This window comes from Dichotomopilus funicola, assembly GCF_033296635.1.
Source record: "Dichotomopilus funicola strain CBS 141.50 unplaced genomic scaffold C8A04scaffold_116, whole genome shotgun sequence".
In the NCBI taxonomy this organism is placed as follows: Eukaryota; Fungi; Ascomycota; class Sordariomycetes; order Sordariales; family Chaetomiaceae; genus Dichotomopilus; species Dichotomopilus funicola.
This window is the reverse complement of record NW_026944137.1, coordinates 16,972-41,165: the sequence shown is the minus strand read 5'-3', so window position 1 is coordinate 41,165 and position 24,194 is coordinate 16,972. Positions and strand designations below refer to the sequence as shown.

The window sequence follows — 24,194 nt, the reverse complement described above, 5'->3', positions numbered from 1 at the left end:
TCCAGTCAGTCACCGCTCTGCGGAGTCCCCCAAAACGCCAACTCGGTAGGCTTGTCTGGTCGCAAAGCCTCTTTTGGGAATGGAGCTAATGGAGCTATCGGCTGACGCACTGCGGCATTGAGCTTGCTGGTCGAGGGGCCCTGCCCAATAATCTGAGCAGCATGATGTCACAGGGGCAGACCCAGCTGTGAACAACCCCAATCGGAGGAGCTTGAGGTGCTGTGAAGTGGCACTTGAGAAGCTTGGCCTTGGCGACGCTGTCAATCGTGCTGCATTGCTGATCGGGCCGCGGCGGGTCCCGCTGCCCCTGCGGCTGTTGGCGGTTGAGCTTCCGTAGCGGGCTGATAACACTGCCGCCAGCCGATGGATGGCCGATGGATGGCCGATGGACGACCTTCCACGAAGCACCACTCGATGTCAACTTTTGGGGCGGTAAGCAAGCACGCAATATATGTGTTATGGGCCAAAGCGAACACTGCCAGCTGTTGACTCGGTAGAGTACACATCACGGTCCGTAACAGGGAGAAACATCTCATGATAAGAGCACTGATAAGACCTTTCCGCATCGGTATCAATGGACAACAAGAGGAACATCACTTCAAACCAGGACAACCAGAATAGCTCCATTCAAATACTAGGTATGTATGCAACCAACCAATCCAATCCAATCCCTAACAATGCCATGGTATGTTCCGTATCCCACACAATAATAAAACACCTCTATCAGTGTCGCAAGGTTTAGCTTTGCTGAACAGCAGCGCACCTTGACACCTCCCGTAACTCCGTAATGTATGTACATCTTGATCAACTTAGGCTGCTTTCGTGTCCGCGGAAGGATCTGATTCATCCGTTTCCTCCTCTTCCATCCACGCCGAGTAGTCCTCGTCGGGGGTGGGCCCTGGGTCTGCAATTGCGCCGACAGCTTTATCTTGTACGGCCGCCTCCTCGGGAGACGGCAAACTTGACTGTGTTGACTCTGTTGACTCTGCTGACTTTGTTGACTTTGTCGTGTGCTGGGTATCATCCGGTATCGACGGCTGTGTAGCAGACTCATCCGTCGCTTCGGCTGCTGGAAGAGCATCTGGAACGCTATGTGTCGCACTCAGCGGCGTGGTAGGCTCGGATTCTGCGGGCGCCGTGACCACCAGCATGCCATTTTCCTCGCCTTCCTCCTCCGTCCGATGCTGCCGCCTCTTCGGGAGCGGCGGGGGCTGCACCGACGGGCGTTCACTTCCTTGCCTCGCCTGGTCCGGTTGACGTTCAGCCGTCGACAAAGGAATCGGTTTCCGCTTGGGCATTTGAATCGCCCCCGTCGAGCCCGTCTTTTCAGGCATTGGCAGTGGAGTACCGGGAGGCGGAAGTGGTTGACCACGTCCCATGGGCTGGCTTAGGTCAAGGCCAGAGGTGCCATCACCCGCCTTCCCATTTTGCGGGCCATTCTCGTCATTGTTGCGGCGCTGGAAGGCGTTGAACCCCCACCGTTTGGCAGAGCCCGCTGCGTTGGCGATTGTGTTCAGGGTTGTCCGCTTCTGCGTCTCGGCCGTGGTTTGGGAACCGACTCCTGAAGAAACAGACGAGGCCGTGTCCCGGCGGCTGAAGAAGCTTCTCGACGTTGGGCGCCCTGGCCCGCGGACCGAGCCTTTGAGGGACGGTGTGGGGGACTGGGACCCGTTGTCGCTCTGGCTTTCTGTAGACGAAACAGTATTTCGTCGCGCCTGTGGGGTCTTGTCGGTGTCCTTCCCAAGATCGGTCGAGTCTTTATTCACGCTCGCTGATGAGAGGTTGGTTGATTTGGAGGTGGTGTAAGGCTTGAAAGCGTTCGGGTTCGACGCCTGGGTTGTTGAGTGCGTCGGCGACGGGGCGGGGAAGACGGCAGAGGCAGGAGGAGTCGTCGATAAACTTGCCATGGCGGACATAGCGGAGTCGCCGTTGGGAGGGGACGATGACGGTCGGAATTGGTCCGCATTGGTGGCGATGGTTCCGATGGTGGGAGAGGATGGTTGTGCGAACGGGGCCGAGAGCACCGGTGGAGGTGAGCCCATCTCGCCTTTGGTCTCGCTTTTCGTTTCGACGCTGGTAGATGATACGGAGGGAGATGAAGCGAGATCCGTCTTGCTCGTCTTGCTGGACAACTTTTTCCCAAATAAACCGATAGATGGCCGTTTATCAAGCACCGGCAAGCTGTAGCTTTTCTCAATGGATGGGATATCGGACTCTTGAATCCCTTGGTTATCCTCGAGACGATCCACCTCGCCCAAGTCCCCTTCCTGAGCGGCCGCCGCCTCAGGGCTGGTCGGCACCTTGACAGTGTCGTCGTGAAAAATCCCACCTCGCCACTTCTTGTGTTCGGTGTCAAAGAAAGGGGTGTCATCCCAGAATGGCAACACTAACGTCTCGGCAATGACCTCCTTGATCCGGTTCTCAATCTGACGGAGGATTACCGTGTACGTGATCTGCCGAGAGCTGACGATAGGTTCAATCGTCATCTCAATTTTCGGCATCTGCTGAAACGAGAACCACACGCGGTTGCTGGGTGGCGCCTTGATCTTGAAGAGAACATGGCCTTCGAGCTTCCTCATGACAACAGCGAGGACAAGATTGACCTCCCTCGCTTTGAAACGTGTACCCAAATCGATGCGAGCTGTGGCCGCAACCTCGAGCCGAAAGTTTCCTGTGTAACGCACATCGGCTTCGATGCCACACTCTCCCTCAACTGTGAGGTCTTTAAGACGCGGATTCGTAATGTACGGTGCGGAATCGCCCGTGTCGATGTTCTTGATGGTGATGTTGGACAAGAAGGCCGGACGCTTGACCCGTGAAATCTTCTTGGTCAACTTTTCCCGGATAAAGTTTTCCACGTCCTTGGTCTTATGCACACCCAAAAACACCCTCCCGATCATGGCATTGAGCCATCTTGTCTGCATGTGCTCCTCGGACGAGTGTAGTTTCTGAACCAGTGAAATCATGTTTTTCACGTCGAACTGGATCGGCGTCGGGACCTCGGGACCCTCGGTCGCCACAGCCTGTTCTTGGTTTCGGAGCATCGCAAAGTAGAAGTCCTCTTTCGCTGAACAATTTTCGGAGAACAAATAGAATGGTTTCGAAAGCTGGCCATCTGGGCTCAACGGTGGCTCAGAGGCACGACGGGAAAGACAGATGGCGTTGCGCTTGATGTATAGCTCGCCTTCGGGTGTGACGGGTTCCCCAGAGTATATACTGATGTTGTGATGGGACAGAGATATGACATGGCGGACCTCAAGCTGTTCATCGTCGTCGAATAGCATCAAATGCCCGTGTCTGCGGAGATGATTAGGACGGGCACATGCGAACATGGCACAAGCCGGGAGGGTGCATTGCATACCTGAGCACCACATAGAAAACGTTACCAGCTTTCTTAGGGCGCTGGCTGCCGCTGTTGTTCTTGTTATCTAACGGGCCGGGTGTCGGCTTCCGATCGAAGATGCTGCGGTACATCGTCTGATAGACGCTGGGGCTTGGGGCCGCTACCGTGGCCGAACCAACGGGCGTCGCGCGTTCAATCGGTTTCGCGTTGATTCCCATGGGGGTGTATTCACGGCAGACGGCAAAGTAGCCCGCGGCAACGTCCTGCTCCTTGCGGACCGTCCGCGCCTTGGTTCCATCCTGTTGCGCGGCTTTGAGGAGCTTGATGTCGTCGCCAGGTTGTACGAGGTCATCATCCGCGCCGGACGTCGACGGGCCGACCGCATCTCGTCGGACCGGGAGAGTGACATAGGCATGGGCGAAAACGACAATTACGAGTAGCGGGAGAAACGTGACGCCGCCGAGCAGGTACGCCCAGAGGAACCCGGACCAGCTCATGGTGTTTATCGGTTGTTGATTATGCACTTGCGGCGGCAGCAGAGTTGACAGACCGTCGGCCCTGCTACCTGCCAAGCGGAGGGAGGAATTGCGGGCGCATTGATCTTAGTGACCAAACTTTGAAAATGCTGGTTACCGCTCAAGACGATGGGTCACTAGGCAGGGGGAATTGCTTTGGTTTCGGCCGGACCAACAAAGTCATTGTTGATGACAGACAGCACCTGGCACAGCAGCTCCAGTGGTCATGGCGTCAGCCACAGCGGCGCGACAGTGAGCGCTTGGGCCTAGATTCCCCGCGTCGCCTTGAGCCGCTCGAGCCCCGCCAGGGTTCCTCGGCCTCTCCTAGCGGCCAACAGGGGAGCGAAAACACGATGGTCAGGCACATGGTTCCATGGAATATTGAATAAAAGGGGCATTCATGCATTGGAGTCGTTTCGTTGCTAGTCCCATGACTTCGTATCGAAAATGGATACGGGGCTTTTGAAGCGACACTTACTCAGCCGACAACTCTCAACCAAGGGGATTCATTTATTGGAATGACCTCTTATCGTAGGTAGTTCGGCCTGGTGTGTTAGGATTGGCCCACTCTTGGATTTGGTATTTAAGCCATTGAAATTGAGTTCCATAAGGCTGTGGGGGCTGCTCGGGACGTAGTGTACAGGCCAGAGAACGCTTAAGAAAAGGAAAGCCCGGTCAAGACCGAAGTCAACCGTCAATTCCTTTTGACGTCTCCTTACAGACTGTCACCCTCGAAGAAACCACTTCGCCGGGCTTCGCTTGAGGTTTGTGCCCGGATAGATAGACAAGAAGGATTCTGCGAGTTGCTTTGGCCATGTCATTGGTATTTTGTTGTTCCTATGAGCACTCCCGCATCCCAAACCAAGTCCATACAGGAGATCCTTCCGTGCCGAACGCGATGAACCCCATGCAGAGAGAAAGCACCAAGCCATATCTAACCCCACCAAATACGGCACCCCTGCCACGAGTTCTCCCTTAAATCGTGGTCTCGTACGCAACGGGCGCGACAGTCTCCGGCTTGTTGTACTCGGACGGGATCGTGCGGGCCTCACGGGGCAGGGCGGGTTGCCTCTTGAGCTGCACAGGCTTGCCCTCAACCTTGACCTGCTTCTTCAACTCGGCGTTCTCCTTGACACGGCGGAGGAAATCCTCCCGTGACCGCGAGGGCTGGATGTGCTCGATACGGACGTTGATGCGCTTCTCGAGGTACCGGTGCTTGACCTTCTTGTAGATGATGATGCCGACCGCCGACTTGGTGACGTTGTAGATGACGCCGGTCTTGCCGTGGTAGACCTTGTGGGCCATACTGTGTTGTGTCCAAAATCAGTCTCTTGTTCCCATTCTTCCTCTGAGGATCAAGATGCAACCGAGTGTGCAGTCGTGTGTGTGTGTGGTTGGTCTTCGTCTCCCTCCCCTTTTGCCCGCCCCTAATGATTTCGATCGATTGGAAAATTGGATTTTCGCTTACCCCTTCTGAACAGCACCGTTGACCTTGATGTCGACGATATCGCCAACCCTGCAGCTCGGTTAGCAAACGTTCTCTCCAATTTCCGCCCCGTCGTTCGTCGCGTCAACATACTTGTACGTCTTCAGGTAGGTCGAGAGCCTGATCATACCCTTCTCCCGGAAATTCCGAGAGAAGGCATATCTCGTACCAGCACGGAGACCTGCGGGGTGACCCATCTTGGCTATTTGCTGGGTGTGTCGACGGGGTTCGATATGTCGAAGTCGGTGGTTGCTGCAGGCTGCGAAAATTGGGGATTTTTTGTGTGGAAGCAAATCCAAGTCGGATTTCGGAATGGGTGACTAAGCAGGGTGCAAACGCTTTGGCCACTTCGCCAGCCCGCACCACTCACAAGTTATCATTAGGGCAAGCAGCTGCGATACGCACGGACCACCACAAATCCCCTCCAATTTTCCTTGACAACCTCCAAGGCTTGCTGCAACTTTTGCGAATTTCTGCTTGGACTCGACCAACCTTTGACAGCCTCAACGACAAGATGGCGCCGCGTTCGTACTCCAAGACCGCTAAGGTCCCGCGTCGCCCCTTCGAGGCCGCTCGTTTGTGCGTTTGATCCCGGTTTTTACCATTCCTCAATTGCAGCCTCTGCGTGACGGGCATATCGCGCCATCGCGAAACGCCCGTCTTGTGCGCATGCTTGCAAACATCACCGGCCACTGAGCAGCAGCTTGTCTCTGCCCATGTCGATTGTGATCGTGGACTAACCTTTCGGCACTACAGGGACTCCGAGCTGAAGCTCGTTGGCGAGTATGGTCTCCGCAACAAGCGTGAGGTGTGGCGTGTGCTCCTCACCCTCTCCAAGATTCGTCGTGCTGCCCGGTATGTGTATTCTCTTATGGGGGTGGTGTTGAGCGAACACGGAGCTAATAATATTTGTGCCAACAGTGAGCTTCTCACGCTCGACGAGAAGGACCCCAAGCGTCTCTTCGAAGGCAATGCCCTCATTCGCCGTCTGGTCCGTGTCGGTGTGCTCGACGAGTCCCGCATGAAGCTCGATTACGTCTTGGCCCTGAAGGTCGAGGATTTCTTGGAGCGTCGTCTCCAGACCCTCGTCTACAAGCTCGGTCTCGCCAAGTCGATCCACCACGCCCGTGTCCTCATCCGCCAGCGCCACATCCGCGTCGGCAAGCAGATCGTCAACGTTCCTTCGTTCGTCGTCCGTCTCGACTCCCAGAAGCACATTGACTTCGCGTTGACCTCGCCCTTTGGTGGCGGCCGCCCCGGCCGTGTCAGGAGGAAGAAGGCCAAGGCCGCCGAGAAGGGCGACGGTGACGAGGAGGAGGAGGATGACGAGTAAATTTAAAGGCTTTCATCATGGGAATGGTTGGGACTGCACGGAGCCGGCTACGAAAATTGGTCTGGGCGGAGACTTTTCACCTCTGCATCATGCTCTTACGGCGTTTATAGTATGGAGTGGGAATGCATCTCAAGATTTGCACGTACGCTATACGCAGCAGGTCTCCAATCATGAAACGCCTTCCCCTACTGGGGCCCATAATGTTCATTGCTCCGCCGCCGTATTACTCTTGTCCGTGAAGAAGTTCTCTTGGAGTCAAGCACTTCAAGGCACCAGGAACTTCTAAAACTGAAATAGTGTGCTGTGACTTGAGTCGCATTATTTAGGGTATCGTTTTAACTGTCTTGCCCACTCCCATCCTCGCCGCCTTCCGTCCCATGTTTATCCCACGAACCAGCCTGTTTCGCCAACTGTTTCCCAGTGTCGCCGGTGCAATAGCTATTCTTAACAAACGAGTGGCAGCATGCATAACCCCACTTGAAGTCAGACCACCAACTGCCCCAAACAGACGTATGGTTGTTGATGAGCACATCCTCTGCGTACTTAGACTTGGCCGCCTTCCTTGGTGCGCCCTTGATCAGGCCCGCCTCGTCATACTCGACAAACGTCTCCGACTCGGTGATGGCCACCTTGAGCGCTTCCGGTACGACGGGCTGCTCGCCGTACTGGCTCGCGAGCATCTCCGCCCTCTTCCTTCGTTTCGCCTCCCGCTCCTCGCTCTCTCTCTTTCGCATCAGCGCCCCTGCGGTGGGGTTAGCCTGCAGATGCAATGAGGTATCTCCTGTCTTTTCTTGCGCTTCCCACGCGTATTTCTGGGCCTTTTCAAACTCGGCGGCTTCGCCGGACGCGCGGAGGAAGCTTTCTTCAGCAAAGAGCTGGGAGGATTTGTCGCCTAGCGCGCCGCCATCGACAAGGGCGCGCTTTTTCGGGTTATATTTGGCCGAATCGGGGTCCAGGTTCAGGAGGTACTTGGCCGTGTCTTCCCTGATACGCATGGATTGCTTGACGGTCTTGTCCTTGCCCAATTCCGACTCCTCGGCATACTTGAAGCCCTCCTCGTACACATCTTTCCCGTCCGTCTTATCGCCATTTTGACCTTGTAATGCTCTCCTTGCCTCCTCTATCAAGTTGTACTCCTCCACCACTTCCTTGTACTGCTTGGGATCGTAGGCCGCCCAAACATCACGTTTCGCTTCGTATCCCAACTTCACATCCCGCGCGGTCCGGTCGGCCTGGATATCCTTCCCCGTGAACTTGGCGCCGACTTTCCGGGGCCGCTCGAGACAATCCTTCTTCTTGTGGTCCATGGCGCCGCAGTTTTCGCACGCGCCCTTCACCCATTTTGTCCGGGCCGCGCCGGCCTTCTTGCCTCCCCTCTCGAATGTGAAATTTTCGGCGTCTTGGGCGGCACGCCGTTGATGTTGGAGGGAGTCGTCATGGTCGTCGAGCCCGCTGACGTAGAAGGGCTGTTTGCTGATGTAGGAGGGGATGTAGATGTTGTCTTCTTTGCGTGCGGCGCCGGCGCCGGAACCGCTGTCTGCACTGGCAGCGGCCGTCGCCGCTGAGGCTGTTTCTGGCCGACGTGGAGGTGGTGGTGGCATTGTGGGTGTTGATAAGAGTTTTCCAGATTCCAACGGTGTGCGTTGGTTAACGGGGATATTTCCGTGGTGATGGGAAGAAGAGTGGACGCCAGTGTCGCGACTAAAGTTAAGAGGTGAGATAATGCATTAAAATAACCCTAACCCTGTAAATATTCCCCGACCTCCACTTACATCACCACAACCACTTCTCGAATCATGATTTCTCGACGTTTTACTTACGGTTAAAGGTACTACTAAAACGCCTTAGCAACTCATATTCATGCAAGTTCCGTCCCGGTCTCCGGATACCGGTTTCGTTCATTTTGAGCGTGCGTTTCACGTGTTTTGGCGAGTTTGCTGCTCCACTGCCGTGCAGCGCGGCGCGTATTTGGAGCCTGCAGGCGCGTCGCAGCCTGAAGTTTTGCGACATCACGGCTGCGCGTTTTGCGAACCACCAAGTTTTACGTTTGGATTTTCAGTTTAGTTTTCTTTGTGATTTTGTATATTCTAAAATGAGAACCATCTCATTTGCTCGGTTACCCGACGCGGAGATTCCAGACCACCCCCAAGATGGACACATTTCGGGTGCGCCTCAACTGCATCGACCACTACCAAGCGGTGCCAACCCGGTATGACCCCCAACTGCGGAAGGACGATGGCCACTCAGACCCTGCTCGACAGCCAAAAGTGCCCGTCATTCGCGTGTTTGGGTCGACCGAGACGGGACAGAAGGTTTGCGCTCATATCCATGGCGCATTTCCTTACCTCTACATCGAGTATCAGGGGCCGCTGGACAAGCCAACTGGTGGGTACTTGGATCCCTTCATCGAGACTGAGAACCAATGTTCTAACGAACGTGACATAAAGTGTCTGAGTACATGTACAAGTTGCATCTTTCCATCGACCATGCCCTGGCCGTCAGTTACCGCAGGGATCACCAGCGCGACAAGTTCGTTGCTCGTGTGACCCTTGTGAAGGGGATCCCGTTCTACGGTTTCCATGTCGGGTATCGGTTCTACCTCAAAATCTACGTGCTCAACCCCGTTGTCATCTCCCGGCTGGCCGATATCTTGCAGCAAGGCGCAGTCATGGGCCAGAAGTTCCAGCCTTACGAAGCACACCTGCAGTACCTGCTCCAGTTTATGGCGGACTACAACTTATACGGTTGCGACTATCTCGACGCCAAAAATGTCATGTTTCGATCCCCTGTTCCAGAACCCGCTGGACCGGGTGAGCCGCCACGGATTTGGGACAGCAACACCATTCTCCTGAGCAGCATCACCAATGATGTCCGGCTTCCACGGGCAAGCCACTGCTCCATCGAAGTGGATATCTGCGCCCAACACATCTTGAACCGGAATTCCGTAAAAGAGCGGCCGCTACACCACGATTTCGTTGAACGAGAGCGTCCCATCCCCACCGATTTGAAACTCGTTCACAGCATGGCTGGGCTGTGGAAGGACGAGACGAAGCGTAGGAAAAAGCAAATGGCAAAATCTAAACTCGGAGACAGCCCGTTTCCGCCAGAAGCGCTGGTTTCCATGTCTGCAGATCCCCGGGATTCGCAACCCCCAGGCTGGATCAACGAGGAGGAATACCAGGAGCAAGTTCGACAGCTAGTCGCGAAGGAGGAGGGGGAGGAGCACGGGACAGAGTTGGACTTCTCCAATTACGTCAAGCAGGACCCGAAGGAGCCGTTGATTCCGACTACGCTCCAGTCTGTCGAGGACCTGTACCCGGAAAACTTACGGCAAGCTCTGGGGCTGGAGCGGAAATTACTGCGAAACGCCGACCTTATTAGCAGCATTCAAGTTGATGAAAAGGGGATCCTTGAACTTGAGGCGCCCGGGAATGGAGATCGGAAACTCCCAGATGGGTTGGATGAAGGGCAGAAGAAAGGTTCCGACACGTACGATAAACCCGACCTTGCTGCGGAGCTGGGGCTGCCACTCGAGGGCGTTGATGAGGGGTTTGGTGTCAGTGGTCTTCGCTCTGGCAGGCGTCCTTGTGTTCCACTCTCGAGGGACCTGCTTTTATCGGCAAAGGCTCTCGGGCTCACATCTAAAGTGGACGATATCCAGAAGAAGATTGAGGGCGTGGAACGCGTGAATTTGAAGCGCTCAACGTCTGTATTGGAACCAGGCTCTCCACGGAAACGACCCAAGCGCGAGGACTCAACCGGGACCACCAGCCGAGCCGTTGTCGAGGACCGTCTCCCTAGCCAGAATGTGGTCATGGCTAAGGCAGACCAGGCAGTTTCTACATGTACACCACCGCAGACTCAAACACCGTCCTCACAACAACAACATTCCGTCTTGAAAGGGGGCTCCCAGAAATCCCAAGGGAACCAAACCCTCAACTTTCCAATTGTTAAAGATCCCCAGGAACCAAGTACAATCTTCAGGCTTGCCCAGCAAAGTGCCTCGCAGCGGAGTGATGGGGGGATACCAGGATCAATGGGAAAACAAGTGTCGTTCAACTTTTCGGTGTCTCTGGACGAGTCCAGCCCCAAGTTCGGTCACTCGGGCTTGGGAGAACCGCAGTCTGTATCGGAATCACCGGGCACGCCCCCGCCACCCAAACTACACTGGGCTGGCGATACCACAATGTTCCTTGTTAGCACGCCACCGCCATCCGCCTCGGAGGTCATTTCCACCATGCAATCGTATGGTCTTCCAGACGTTATCTACCAAGAGGCCTTCTACAGCAACGATGATGATGTACCGCCGCGACCAAGAGAGTACGCAGGGAGGGAGTATCGACTGGGTGGCAACAGTCTCCCCTATCTGCCCGATTTTGATCCCACCGGTACCTCTCCAGCGACGTTCGGCGCTGATCCAGAGCTGGCCCCTGATTTCGGCGCGATGGAGGCGAGGTATGAGAGGCAGAGGGATCTGTGTACCCTCAGAAGTTGGGAGATTGCGGAGCCGCCACCGTCGTTCGCTGAGGTGAGCGGTTGGTGGGATGAGAAGCAGAAGAAGAGGAAAGCTCAAAAGGGCGGTTCTGGTCGGCCACCTGCAGCGACACAAACAAGGAAACCCGCTTTGCTTTCTCAAATTATCGGCCCAACGCCACAGAACACGCACGGCTTCAAGTACTCGCTCAAGCAAAAATCGGCCAGTGTTCGGTTCGAGGCACAGTACATGAGCACGATGAGTCTCGAGGTCCATGTCAACAGCCGCGGAAAGCTGGTCCCGAACCCCGAGGAGGACGAAGTCCAGTGCATCTTCTGGTGTCTGAGATCCGACGAGCAAAGCCTCTTTGGCACTCAAGAAGGCAAGGATGCCACCATCTCCGGTATTGTCGTTCTCTCGGCGGGAGACGGTCGTCTCGCGCAGCATATACGTAGCCAAACAACGGGCGTGGAGGTGGATGAAGAGAACTCCGAGCTGGACCTCATGGTTAAGATGGTTGATATTGTGCGGGCGCACGACCCGGATATCCTGACGGGCTACGAAGTTCACGGCGGCTCTTGGGGTTATTTGGTGGAGCGAGCGATGCACAAGTATGAGTTTGACCTGTGCAGTGAGTTCTCGCGGACCAAGTCGGACTCGTTGGCCAAGAAGAGCAAGGACGGCGATCGATGGGGATTCAGGACGACATCCATGCTCCATGTGACGGGGAGACACATCATCAACGTCTGGAGAGCGATGCGGGGCGAGCTCAACTTACTCCAGTACAGCATGGAGAATGTGGTTTGGCACCTCTTGCATCGCCGGATCCCGCACTACACGTGGCGGACTCTGTCGGATTGGTACGTCAGTGGCCGGCCGAGGGATCTCAGCAAGGTGCTGCGCTACTACCTTCAACGGACGCGGATGGATATCGAGATCCTCGAAGCGAATGAACTGATTCCACGGACGAGCGAACAAGCGAGACTGCTGGGGGTGGACTTCTTCTCCGTCTTCTCTCGAGGCTCACAGTTCAAGGTCGAGTCCATCATGTTCCGGATTGCGAAGCCGGAGAATTTTATCTTGGTCTCACCGAGCAGGAAGCAGGTCGGGGGTCAGAATGCGTTGGAGTGCTTGCCCCTGGTGATGGAGCCGCAGAGTGCCTTCTACGCCAGCCCACTGCTCGTTCTAGATTTCCAGAGCCTCTACCCCAGCGTCATGATTGCGTACAACTACTGCTACTCCACGTGTCTCGGCCGCGTGGTGAGCTGGCGCGGTACCAACAAGCTGGGCTTTACCGAATACAAGCGGAGGGAGGGCCTCCTTAGTCTCCTGAAAGACCACATCAACATCGCCCCGAACGGCATGATGTACAGCAAGCCGGAGATCCGCAAGTCGCTGCTCGCCAAGATGCTGACGGAGATCTTGGAAACCCGAGTGATGGTCAAAAGCGGCATGAAAGAGGACAAGGACGACAGAACCCTGCAGAAGCTCCTCCACAATCGGCAACTCGCCCTCAAGCTGCTCGCCAACGTCACCTACGGATACACCTCGGCCTCCTTCTCCGGCCGGATGCCGTGCTCCGAGATCGCAGACAGCATCGTCCAAACCGGCCGCGAGACGCTCGAGCGCGCCATCGCCTACATCCACTCCGTGGAACGCTGGGGCGCCGAGGTGGTGTACGGCGACACCGACAGTTTGTTTGTCTACCTCAAGGGCCGCACACGCCAGCAGGCCTTCGACATCGGCGCCGAGATGGCCAAGGAGATCACCAACATGAATCCCCGGCCGGTGAAGCTCAAATTCGAAAAAGTCTACCACCCGTGCGTGCTTCTCGCTAAGAAACGCTACGTGGGCTACAAGTACGAGAGCCGCGACCAGACGGTGCCCGAGTTTGACGCGAAGGGTATCGAGACCGTGCGTCGCGACGGCACGCCCGCGGAGCAGAAGATCGAGGAAAAGGCCCTCAGACTCCTATTCGAAACCGCCGACCTGAGCCAGGTCAAAGAGTACTTCCAGTCCCAATGCTCCAAGATCATGCAAGGCTCCGTCTCCATCCAAGACTTCGTCTTCGCCAAAGAAATCAAACTCGGCACCTACAGCGCCAAAGGGCCCGGTCCGCCGGGCGCACTGATCAGCACCAAACGCATGCTCGAAGACGCCCGGGCTGAGCCGCAGTACGGCGAGCGGGTGCCGTATGTCGTGGTCTCGGGGGCTCCCGGGGCGCGGCTTGTCGACCGCTGTGTTCCGCCGGAGACGCTCCTCAACAACCCGCACACGACGCTGGATGCGGAGTATTATATTTCCAAGAACCTCATCCCGCCGCTGGAGCGGATCTTTAACCTCGTCGGTGCCAATGTGCGAGCGTGGTTTGATGAGATGCCCAAGGTTCAGCAGGTCCGCCGGATCGAGAACGCGCCGGGGGCTCACCATAACCATAACCATAAACGCAACGGCAGCAGCGTTGTGGGAGAAGGCGGTGCTAGCAAGACCAAAGACACCGGCGGCAACAGCAGCAAAAAAACCCTCGAATCCTTCCTGACCTCCACCTCCTGCCTCACCTGCGGCGTAAAAATGTCCACCACCACCGCCACCACCACCACCGCCCTTCACGACGAAACAGAAACAAACCACCACCTCCTCCACCAAACCCTCTGCAACCGCTGCGCCTCTCACCCCTCTACCACCTCCTCCCTCCTCCGCACCAAACTCACCACCCAACAGCGACAGTACACCGACGTGGTGAAGGTGTGTCAGAGTTGTGCGGGGTTTTCCCCAGCTGATGTCCATCCCGGCACTAATGGGGGCGGTGTTGACGGTGCTGGTGACGGGGGCGGTGATAGGGACGGTGATAGGGACGGTGGGGATGGGGACGGCGGCGGCGGCGGGGTGCCGTGTGATAGTCGGGATTGTCCGGTGTTTTATACGAGGGTGAAGATGAGGAGTAGGGTGAGGGCGGAACGGGGGGTTGTTGGGCCGGTTTTGGGGCTGTTGGGGAGGGTGAGGGGGAGGAGGGAGGGGTTGGATTGGTGATGGCTAGGGATTGGATGACTGACTCTATTCTGCTTGTGATGGTTGTGGTGTGAAGCATGATGGGTTTGGGTTGGATGCATTTGTTGTTGTTATTGTATCGTCTTGGATGTGGTTGTCATAGCGATAGTGGGCGTATTGGATGTCTGTTACGACGCATAGCATGGGTTGATGGCGGTATGAATTCGGTGAGGTGCATTTGGTTATGGCTTTCGGAGTTGGAACTCATGTGTCGTGAATCTGTCATGGAGCGAGATAATTCCATGCCCGTGAGAAACCTACACAGTATCGTAACGTAAAATGATAAATCCTACACGTAACGGTTCATGCATGCGGCGACAGACTCAATTTACGTGAAACGCTCAGGTAACCCGCGGTGGTTCGGAAAGAGCCCGAGACATGGTATCTCGTTTTGATGTCCAACAGCCAAGCAGGCCAGCCCAGATCGCCACGACATAAGACAAGCAGCATCCCACAAAAACCACGGATAGGTATCTTTCATGGCGTTAACGGCGGTGTATCGAACGGACGGCGGGGCTCCTCCTCTGAAGGAGAGAAAAGCATGATAGGAAACTTGTTTTTCGTAGAACTGGGTTGATACCTGTTGGCAACGGTTGAAAGGGAAAAAAGAAAACATCCACACCGGGCGTTACACGTTGGGTTTTCTCGTTACAATCAGGGGTTTCCCGTCATCTCCCTGGGGGAGAGCGAAAATCCGTCGAGCGGAGAGACGTTCAGAACTGTGCCATTGCGGACCCCCGGTCCGGATTTGACCGTGGTTCGAGATAATTTTGACTCATTTTGCTCACTCCTGCCATCTCCGGGAAGTGGATCATTAAAATCCAGCGTTGAAAGGACCGGTTTGTCAGGACTCGAGCCTTATTTTTCAGGGCCGGAGAGGGCCTCCGATTCCGACCACACACGTCAGGTAGGAAACTCAAAAGGTTCAGGAAGGGTGCGGTCTCGAGGCAGGAGCCAGGCGCCGAGCCGGTTTCCATGCCGGAGGAATTCTCCTGACGGTGAACAACTCGCAGCCCGGCTCCTGTGAAGACAAATAACCACCTTTGTATTGACAACAATTATGAACGGATGAGAATTGATTCCTTCCGTTGACTCGCCGCTGGAACCGGACGACTCTGATTTGGATCGCTCGTTGCACCAGATGAGAGCAGATTGCAATGTTCCACGGTCATGTTCGAGAAGACCCGCTCGCCGTCCGGACTCGCTGAAAATCAGCGGAATCGCAGGCAGCGGAGACTCAAACCAGCTGGTGGCTTGGCGTTGAACCGGGGGCTGAATTGTCCACGATTTCGCTGCCTGAGGCGAAAAGGACAAGCAACGGCCGAAAATCCTCTTTTGGTGTGCGCCGACGACGGCTCTAACTAACGTTAACGTTATCGCTCGCCCCTCAACCACGACAACGGTTCAGCAGCCTCGTGCCCTCTCATCGCTGCTGGTGTTGCAGTTTCCCCCCCCATCCCCCCACTGCACTGTCGTCGCCCCGATTCCCGTTTGTTTTCATTTATTTTATTTTATTTTATTTCTCTCATTATTTCACCGTAGCAGCCCGTGCCTGCCTGAGTGAGTGAACTCTTGGCTTGCGCGAGACCACTGTTGCGCCCTCCTTTGTTTCGGTGGGTTTTGTTTGGAGCCGTCTGATTTGCTGGGCCCGGCGCGTGTCAGCTGCAATCGCAACCCCCCCCCCGGATTTCCGATCGTGTCCTTGCCTTGCGGTTGTGCAGAAGTCAACAACATTTTGCTCGAGGGGTCGCGTATTCCGTCCCTCTCGCAGACCAAGGGCATAACGACGACTTCTTCGACCAACTCGACGCCGTCTCTTCGCTTTCTTTGGCTCTGTCTTTCGTTTGTTCACTTACGACATAATCAAACACGTTTTTAATCGATTTCTTCTTTGGTTGCGACACTTGTTTTTTATTCTTTCTTCATTCTTCCCACTCCTTCTTGACGACCAAACTCTCCTTTTTTTCACTTTTCTTTATCTGTGCTTGTTGTTGCGACGCGATCCATCGCCTTTCCACATGCTGGGCTTGTTTTGGTAGACAGAGACAGATTACGCTTGACCCGCCGCGAGAAAATACCGACATTTGGGGGCCTCCGATTTAACGGCGTGCAGGCCTGCCAAAGCCGTTGACCATGGCCACCACTCTCTTTTCCGACGAGCCTGATGCGGCCTCCACGGCCGACCATGGGTTCGACCCCTTTCTGACGAGCCCCTCGGGACCGACCCATCTACGGCACTCCAACTTCGATACGAATCTCTTTGCCCTGGCCCCCGGCTCTTCCGCAGAGCAGGTCAAGCGAGCGATCCAGGCGCACATCCAGGACACGGAACGGCGGATGGAGGAGGCAGGGAAGCTGGGTACTGCGCTGGTTCATCAACAAAAGCAGCTCACCGACAAGCTCCGCGAAGTCGAACAGCTTCAATCCGAAGCTGAGCTGAACCCTGAACTGCGGCAGCGTCTTGTTGACATCGAGAAGGATTACAATGAGGTCGCACGAGACAGCGCTCGGGCTTTGCTGCCCAAGCAGAGAATACCTAGCAACGAAGCACCCGCTTCGCCGTTCTCTCCTGACAAGAGTGTCGCAAGGGTAGGTTTGTCCTTTATGTGTTGCCAGATCCGAGTGTAGTGTTGATGGGTTGAACCAGCGTTCCGTGAGTCCTTCCAAGTTCGAGACCCTCGCTGCGCCCTCGCCGACCAAGTTCAGCGTCCCGAATCGCAAGTCCCGCAACCAGCCCTCGAATAGGATTCACGACATCGAGTTTGCTGCCGAAATCAGCACTTCGTTGATTGCGCAGGTGCGGAATTTGCAATCCTTGCTCCAGGAGCGGGAGGAGGAGATCAAGGAGGTCAAGGCGGAACGGTCCCAGCTGGAGATCGAAGCCGAGGGGTTCCAGCAACGGCTCAAGACTCTGGATGAGAGTGAGAGCCGGTACAAGGATGAGAACTGGAATCTCGAGACCCAGATCCATGAGTTCATCGCGGGGCAGAAGGAGGCGGCCGATCGTGAGAAGAAGCTGACGCAGACCGTCAACATCATCCAAGCCGAACGAAACTCCACGCAGAGGGAGCTGGAGGAAGTCAAGGACAATCTCGCCAAGCAGGACGAGAAGCATTCTGCCGAGATCAAGAACCTGGAAATCGAGCTTGGAACTAGTCGCCGAACCGCCGCGGTTTTTGAAACGGAGCGCTCGGCACTCCAGCGCAAGGTCGACGAGTTGACCGGTCAGAACCAGGAGTTGGCCAAGGCTTTCTCGGCCCTTCAGCGCGGGAGGGCGCTGGAACGCGATGGGCCGCTCGGCGGAAGCGAGGAGGACTCTAACTCTGCCCCTGACCACAACACCCCCGAGCACTCGCCGCCCCCGTCACCGATGAAGCCGACGCCTCGCCACTCTGGGCTGGAGTCTGAGACGCTTAAGACGTCTCTCGGTCACGCTCAGCGTACCATCCAGACTCTCCGCACCAACATCCATCGCGAGAAGACCGAGAAGCTGGAGCTCAAGCGCATGCTGCAGGATGCCCGGGACGAGATTGAAAAGCTTAGGACGGAGCCGAACCCCGGTCCCAAGAAGAGCCGCAAGTCGGACCAGCGTGACAACAAGAAACCGTCTTTCAAACTGAACCAACTCGGCGTCGCACGTGCCAGCAGAACTGAGGTCGTCGATGATGAAGATTGGGAGGACCAGTCCGAGGCTGCGTCCCCGGGCCTTCTCTCGCATCGCGCGTCGACGATTCGCCTCTCGGGCCACGGCGCTGTCCCTCACGAGTCGAGCAGCGATCAGTTCGAGACGGCCAACGAGACCAGTGATGCCGCCTTCGAGACCGCACACGAGCGGGGGACCGAGACGGAGGACTTCCAGACCGGCGCCGAGGATCTATCCGATGGTGCGGCAACCGAGACAGAGGCTGGCCCGTCCCGCAGCACCCACTCGATCAAGCGCCCGCCCCCCTTGCCGCCGCATCAGTCCAGCTACTCGTTCGACAGCACGGCATCCACCTCGAGCGAAGACGATGACTACCCGGTCTTTAGCTCTGAAATCCGGACACCCTCAGCCGGTCCGAGGATGAGGATGCGCATGAGTCGCAGCTCTCTGACTAACTCTCTGCCTCGCCGCTCGCGCCACTTCAGCGAGGAACCTGGTTTCCAGGACAGCCAATCCAGCCTCACTGACACCAACGCCTCGGGTACTCCCGGTGGGCAGAGTCTGTTTGCTGAGCTCAACGACCTCGACAACAGCGACGATGATTCGTTTGCGGGTGCGGCCAGTGCAAGCCCAAGTCGGAGGAGTGTCCGTTCGGCGACGCCTGGTACCCCCCATAGCATGGCTCGGGGCCGCGCCTCGCCGGTTCCTGAACTTCCCGCGATGCCCAAGATTATGGTTGATAGCGGCATGATGACCGAGCCCATGGACTTTGGCTCATTCCTCCCTACCATTGTCAACGGTGACGAGGACTACGAGGAACTGCACCGGCCGATGTCGATGGAGTCCGTCATTATTAGGTCTCGCCAAATGCCGCCTTCGAGGGATGGAGAGTCGTCCAGGTCGCTCTTTTCCAGCTACAGCGACGCTGGCGCTCAACACTCTCCGTTCGTGGGCTCGAGCATCTCCTCTATCCAGGCGCTGCACATTGAGCCTCACCCCGATTCGGACCGTGCCCTGCCTCCACAGCCGTTGGGTATTTCTTCGATCCTATCCGCGCACACGGAGCCGGTCTCGGAGGTGGTGGAGTTGCCGGTCCTCTCCATGGCACGCCATGTCTTTGAGCATATCGAGCCAGTGATGGAACCCGAGGTGCCACTGCCAGCTCTCAGTGCGCCGGCCATCCTTTCGCAGCACATCGAGCCGGTATCCGAGCCCGAAGCCCCCCTCCCGGCGCCGCCAACACTCAGCATACCGCCGCTGTTTGTGTCCCAGGAGACCCAGCCGGTGGCCGAGCTAGAGCCGCCTCTGCCAGCGTTGCCGACGCTCAGCATCCCACTTGTGCTCTCTCAGCACATTGAGCCTTCTGCTCCTGCGCCTGTGCCACTTGGCTTCTCGGCGATACACGCGAGAGACGTTGAGCCGGTTTCTGAACCCGAGCCGGCTCCGCCCACCCCAATTGCCCTGTCGTCGCCGGCTATTGTTTCCCAGCACGTCGAGCCCGTGGAATTGCCGGAGCCGGAGCCGGAGCCGGAGCCTGTTGTGGAAGAACGCTCGGTGCCCAAGGTTGCCGCCGCTGTCCTGCCGGTGCCGGTGCCGGCGCCGGCGCCCCTGTCGTTGTCCTCGATCTTTTCTGAGCATGTTGAGCCGAGGAGCGATGAACCTGCGTCACCCGCCAAACTGTCCGTTTCATCCATCGCTTCGGAGAACGTGGAGCCTCGGGGCGATGAGCCGGCATCACCAGTCAAACTGTCCGTTTCATCTATCGCCTCGCAGCATGTCGAGCCCCGCCACGACCCCAAGCCGGCTCCGCCCTCGCTCAACATGTCCAATGTTGAGTCTTGGGGCATTGAGCCCGTGGACACTCCCGTCGTTCTCTCGGCGCCACTCTCATTCTCCAGCATCGAGGCTCAGAACGTTGAGCCTGTCCATGTCGAAGAGGATGCGGGTGCCAATATTGCGGCGGTGTTGAGCCTCGCGGGTATTCATTCGCTGCACACCGAGCCCGTCGAGCCGCGCAGCCCCAAGAGGAATGCGTTCATCATCCCCCGCGATGCAGAGAACGGCATCAACGGCATCAACGGCGTGGAGAGCCACGCTACCCAGTCCAATGGCCCAGTCACAGCAGACCATGGTGCTCAGACATCTCTGACATCGGATGCTATTGACCAGATGATCAGAGAAAAGCTCCAGCCTCCCGATATTACTGGCTTGGAGCGGCAGCAGTCCATGGGCAGCCTGGCCACGCCGTCCACCGTCCGGATCCACCGGCCGCGCCAGGAAAGCTTCGACAGCCCCAACCACCCCAAGGGATTCACTTCCGATTCTGGGAGCGACATCCTCGAGGCGCCCCAGCCCCGGCGACCCGGCAGCTCGACCAGCGGCATGGCCTCTATCTACGAGGTCCCGCCGCTGCCCAGCAACCACAAGGAAGCTATCGAGGCGGCAAGGAGCAACTCCTCGCACGGCGGGCAAGGCACAATCGGCAGCATGGGCCCGCCGTTGTTCCCTGCTTCCGCTCTCAAGCCCCAGAACCAGTCTCTCCGCCCGCGAACCCCTACCGGCTCTCGACGCCCCACCTCTCCCATCTCCGTTGCGACTGGGCGAGCCACGCCCACTCTTCGCGCCGGGGCCGCCCGGCCCGGGTTCACGCCCGGCACCGCCGATGTGCACGACACGGTGTCACTCTCCAGGGCCACGATGCGGAGCCGCAAGTCGTCCATCTCGTCCTTCACCTCCGAGGTTGACACCCGGTTCAACATGCATCCCATGGGCGGGTTCGATACCCAGGGCTTTGGGCCCAACACCGATCCGCGCATGATCCAGGCCATCACGCAGACCATGATTGGCGAGTACCTATGGAAGTACACACGCAAGACCGGCGGGCGTGGTGAGATGTCGGAGAAGAGGCATCGCCGATACTTTTGGGTGCATCCGTACACGCGAACTCTGTACTGGAGCGACCGCGACCCTTCCGCCGCCGGGCGCTCGGAGCTGCGGGCGAAGAGCGTTCCGATCGAAGCCGTGCGGGTGGTCGCCGATGACAACCCCATGCCGCCCGGCCTGCACCGCAAGAGTCTGATCATCGTCTCCCCCGGCCGGAGTGTCAAGTTTACGTGCACCACGGGCCAACGACACGAGACCTGGTTCAATGCTCTGTCGTATTTGCTGCTTCGCACGACAGACGAGACGCACACGGATGCCGAGGAATTGGCTGGTAACATTACGAGGGAAGACGTTGAGGAATTCAACCCGTCGTTCGGCAAACGCCCGGTGAATGGCAGCCGGGCACCGCCGTCCCTCTCATCCTACGGCTCCCGGACACCCAAGGACTCCCCGACGATGGATGTCTCGATGAGCGTTCCGACGCTGACCCCCTCCCGGTCCAAGGCATCGCAGACCCGTCCGTCGTATGGCACCCTGAGCCGGTTCAGCGGGTACTGGAAGGAGAACAAGATCTCGGGAACCTTCAACAGCATGCGGAGCCGTAGTGCACAGGGGCGTCATTCGGCGCTGGGGATCTACGAGACGAATGATTTGCAGGACAGCGCGGAGGATCTCAGGGAGATGATTGAGAGGCAGGATCGCGAGGCCGATCGTCTCGAGAATGTTCGGGCGTGTTGTGATGGTTAGTTTACTCCCACGCAAGAACCACTCTAACCCCTCTCAAGAATCTGTGGCATGCATGTACAAGACGCTAACCAACATGCTCAACAGGCAAACATGATGTCGGCACTCTTCACAGCAGTGCCAAAAAGGGGGGTCGCCACTCGGTTGCCGGGTTCCGGTCGCCGACTCCCTCCGCGACCGCTGCCGCTACACCAGCCGGGACGGTCAGATCCCGGGCCTGAGCTTATTGTCATTTGCATCCGCTCTCCCAGTTTTCCTTTGGAAAATCAACATTTAATGCATTTGTCAGAGGTTCAGCCCTTCCCTTACCTTTCTCGTCGATCGCTTTTACAAGAAACTATTTTTTCCGCTGCATTGAGGTTTCCCTGAGGCATACACCAACCAACCAGCCATGCAATACGGGTTGTCACGACGTGGATGATATCCTTTTTTACCTTCTCTTCAATTTTCTTATTCTGTTCGCTCTCTTTTTCGATTATCCGGCTTTTTCTTTGTATCACCACCCAAAAAAAAAAGACACTCTTCAAAGGCAAACCCGCTGCGGCCACGCTCTTAATCATGTACCACTTCTTCTCTCTCCCTCTTGCCCGGAAAAAAACTTGTCAACAATATCTGGCGCATGCTCTTTTCAGATTTGATGGGCACCACACCACGGTGGCGCGGGAGTTCTCCTCGGCCGGCTTGTCCTTCGCAGGCGTTTTTTTTTTTTTTTTCTCTCTTTGGGTGTTTTCTCGGTAAAGGGGGGAAGGAAGGAAATACTCTTACCTTATCTCTCTTTTTCTTTCCCCCCACGGCTGTTCATTTCTTGGTGGTTCAAGATTGTCGTCCGTCTCCCAAAAAAAGCTGCTAGGTCCAACCAACCGGCTAACCGGCCATCCAACCAAACCAAAACAAGAAGTGAGGGACGGGAACGAAAAAATACCCCCGCTTTGTTTGTTATTATCATCATCTCGGCCAAACTGTCTTCCTGCTTCCTCATCATGTATTTTTTTTGTCCTTTTTGGCGGGCGATGTCACTCGGTCAATACTTTGGTCGTTGGTCGGGTGGTACTCGTCTCAAGCGAGAGAAGGAAGAAGAATTGTATGGAAGACAGAGAAGACAGGCAGGACAGGCAGGACAGATCCGGGTGTACTAGAGCAGTGGACAAGCTGTGAGGTAGCGTTTGATGACTGAAATGAGAAAACTAAATTGGAAACTTTTGGTTGTGCTGTATGGCTGTGATTGAGTTCTTAATGGTTGGCTGCCGTAGGTGTAGGGAGGCGGCAGTTGATGCAACACTATCGGTATTTTGTCAGCATGAAGATGTTCTCGAACGCTCGGGCCAATGATGACGTAATTCTCGTTAACAGCCCTGTCACGGTGCAACTCTTCTTCCTCCGACAAACACCAAACAACACAACCACAAACCGAATCGTTCCTCGACTCCCTCCCCTCCCCAACCCCCAGGACTTCACACGTTCAAAGAGACACCATGGCAGAAGCAGAATCAGAACCCTCCACCGCCCCAGCGGCGGCGCCCATCATGCCGGTCGCCATCTTCAAAAAACGCGGCGCCAAAGCCAAAGCCAACCTCCGAAAACGCCCTGCCACGCCCCCCCCCGCCGCCGCCAACGACAGCGACAGCGACGACGGTTCCGATTTCTCTTCCGAAGAAGACGCATCCGGCGAAAGAATCAAGCGTCGAAAACGCAACACCGGCGCGGTTGTTGCTTCGTCCAGGAATAACGTCAACACCGCCTCCGGGTCGGGGTCCGGTGGTGGGAGTGGTGGTGGTGACGCCGGCAACGACCTATCCGCAACAGTCTACCGCGCCGACCGCACCGCCTCCCTCGACACGGGCAAACAAGAAGCCACGAAACAAAGTAACTGGTACGACGAAGAACCCGCCGATGGCGCCGCCCTCTCCGCGCGCAACCTCCTCGGTTCAACACGCGCTATGCCCCCGGGCAAGGGCAGTAGCACCAGAAACAACAAGGACGATCTGAAAAATGATCCGCCGCCGGCCCCAGACGGCCTCTACAAAGGCCTCTCCCAAGCCGCCACCTACACCCCCGTCAACCCGGACGCGCCCCGGCGCGCCGCAGGCCCAATCAAAGCACCACCATCCAACATCCGCACCATCACCATCACCGACATGGCGCCAGACGTCTGTAAAGATTACAAGCAGACCGGTTTCTGCGGGTATGGCGACGGGTGTAAATTCCTGCATGCGCGGGAGGATTACGCGCATGGATGGCAGTTGGATCGGGAGTGGGAGAGTGTGACGAGGGGGAAGAGGGTTTTGGGGGGGACGGTGGTTGGTAGTGCCGATCGGTCACGGCGAGGGGGGGATAATGATAATAATAAAGCTGCGGATGAGGAAGATGGGGAGGAGGCAGAAGCGGCGATGTTGGAGGGGATCCCGTTTGTGTGTATTCTCTGCAAGGGAGCGTATAAAGCGCCTGTTGTGACGCGGTGTGGGCATTATTTCTGTGAGGGGTGTGCGTTGAAGAGATACCGCAAAGATCCGAGTTGTGGTGCGTGTGGAGCGGGGACGAATGGGGTGTTTAATGCGGCGAAGAAACTGCAGAGGTTGTTGGAGAGGAAGAGGGAACGGGCGGCGAGGGTGAGGCGCGAGGCGATGGAGAATGGGGAGGAGGTTAGTGAGGGGGAGGATGAATAGACGCTATTTGATTGATTTCTTGTTCATGGACTCGTAGTACCTAGCTAATGCATCCCATTTGA

At 56.7% G+C, this 24,194-nt stretch overlaps 7 protein-coding genes across 7 annotated transcripts; 4 read left to right on the top strand and 3 right to left on the bottom strand.

The window, feature by feature from the left end:
- Positions 1 to 809: 809 nt before the first annotated feature.
- On the bottom strand, positions 810 to 3,840 carry C8A04DRAFT_33193 (uncharacterized protein; the record flags this gene model as incomplete). Its single annotated transcript, XM_062782364.1, has 2 exons — positions 810 to 3,297; positions 3,362 to 3,840. The coding sequence occupies 2 exons, from the start codon at positions 3,838 to 3,840 to the stop codon at positions 810 to 812; spliced, it is 2,967 nt and encodes a 988-aa protein (XP_062632716.1).
- A 993-nt stretch (positions 3,841 to 4,833) lies between these two features.
- Positions 4,834 to 5,541, bottom strand: C8A04DRAFT_15945 (ribosomal protein L21e-domain-containing protein; the record flags this gene model as incomplete). The annotated part of the gene is made up of 3 exons (XM_062778674.1): positions 4,834 to 5,164; positions 5,327 to 5,374; positions 5,438 to 5,541. 3 exons carry the CDS (start codon positions 5,539 to 5,541, stop codon positions 4,834 to 4,836), a joined length of 483 nt encoding a protein of 160 aa, XP_062632715.1.
- Positions 5,542 to 5,858: 317 nt separating this feature from the next.
- Positions 5,859 to 6,677, top strand: C8A04DRAFT_33191 (uncharacterized protein; the record flags this gene model as incomplete). The annotated part of the gene is made up of 3 exons (XM_062782363.1): positions 5,859 to 5,923; positions 6,101 to 6,199; positions 6,266 to 6,677. 3 exons carry the CDS (start codon positions 5,859 to 5,861, stop codon positions 6,675 to 6,677), a joined length of 576 nt encoding a protein of 191 aa, XP_062632714.1.
- Positions 6,678 to 7,012: 335 nt separating this feature from the next.
- C8A04DRAFT_33190 (Pre-mRNA splicing Prp18-interacting factor-domain-containing protein) lies at positions 7,013 to 8,278 on the bottom strand (the record flags this gene model as incomplete). Its single annotated transcript, XM_062782362.1, has 1 exon — positions 7,013 to 8,278. One exon carries the CDS (start codon positions 8,276 to 8,278, stop codon positions 7,013 to 7,015), a length of 1,266 nt encoding a protein of 421 aa, XP_062632713.1.
- A 549-nt stretch (positions 8,279 to 8,827) lies between these two features.
- On the top strand, positions 8,828 to 14,181 carry C8A04DRAFT_15944 (uncharacterized protein; the record flags this gene model as incomplete). The annotated part of the gene is made up of 3 exons (XM_062778673.1): positions 8,828 to 9,062; positions 9,125 to 13,916; positions 14,004 to 14,181. 3 exons carry the CDS (start codon positions 8,828 to 8,830, stop codon positions 14,179 to 14,181), a joined length of 5,205 nt encoding a protein of 1,734 aa, XP_062632712.1.
- Positions 14,182 to 16,332: 2,151 nt separating this feature from the next.
- Positions 16,333 to 21,690, top strand: C8A04DRAFT_15948 (uncharacterized protein; the record flags this gene model as incomplete). Its single annotated transcript, XM_062778675.1, has 4 exons — positions 16,333 to 16,788; positions 16,847 to 19,924; positions 20,012 to 21,467; positions 21,557 to 21,690. 4 exons carry the CDS (start codon positions 16,333 to 16,335, stop codon positions 21,688 to 21,690), a joined length of 5,124 nt encoding a protein of 1,707 aa, XP_062632711.1.
- Positions 21,691 to 22,941: 1,251 nt separating this feature from the next.
- Positions 22,942 to 24,132, top strand: C8A04DRAFT_15952 (uncharacterized protein; the record flags this gene model as incomplete). Its single annotated transcript, XM_062778677.1, has 1 exon — positions 22,942 to 24,132. One exon carries the CDS (start codon positions 22,942 to 22,944, stop codon positions 24,130 to 24,132), a length of 1,191 nt encoding a protein of 396 aa, XP_062632710.1.
- Positions 24,133 to 24,194: the final 62 nt, after the last annotated feature.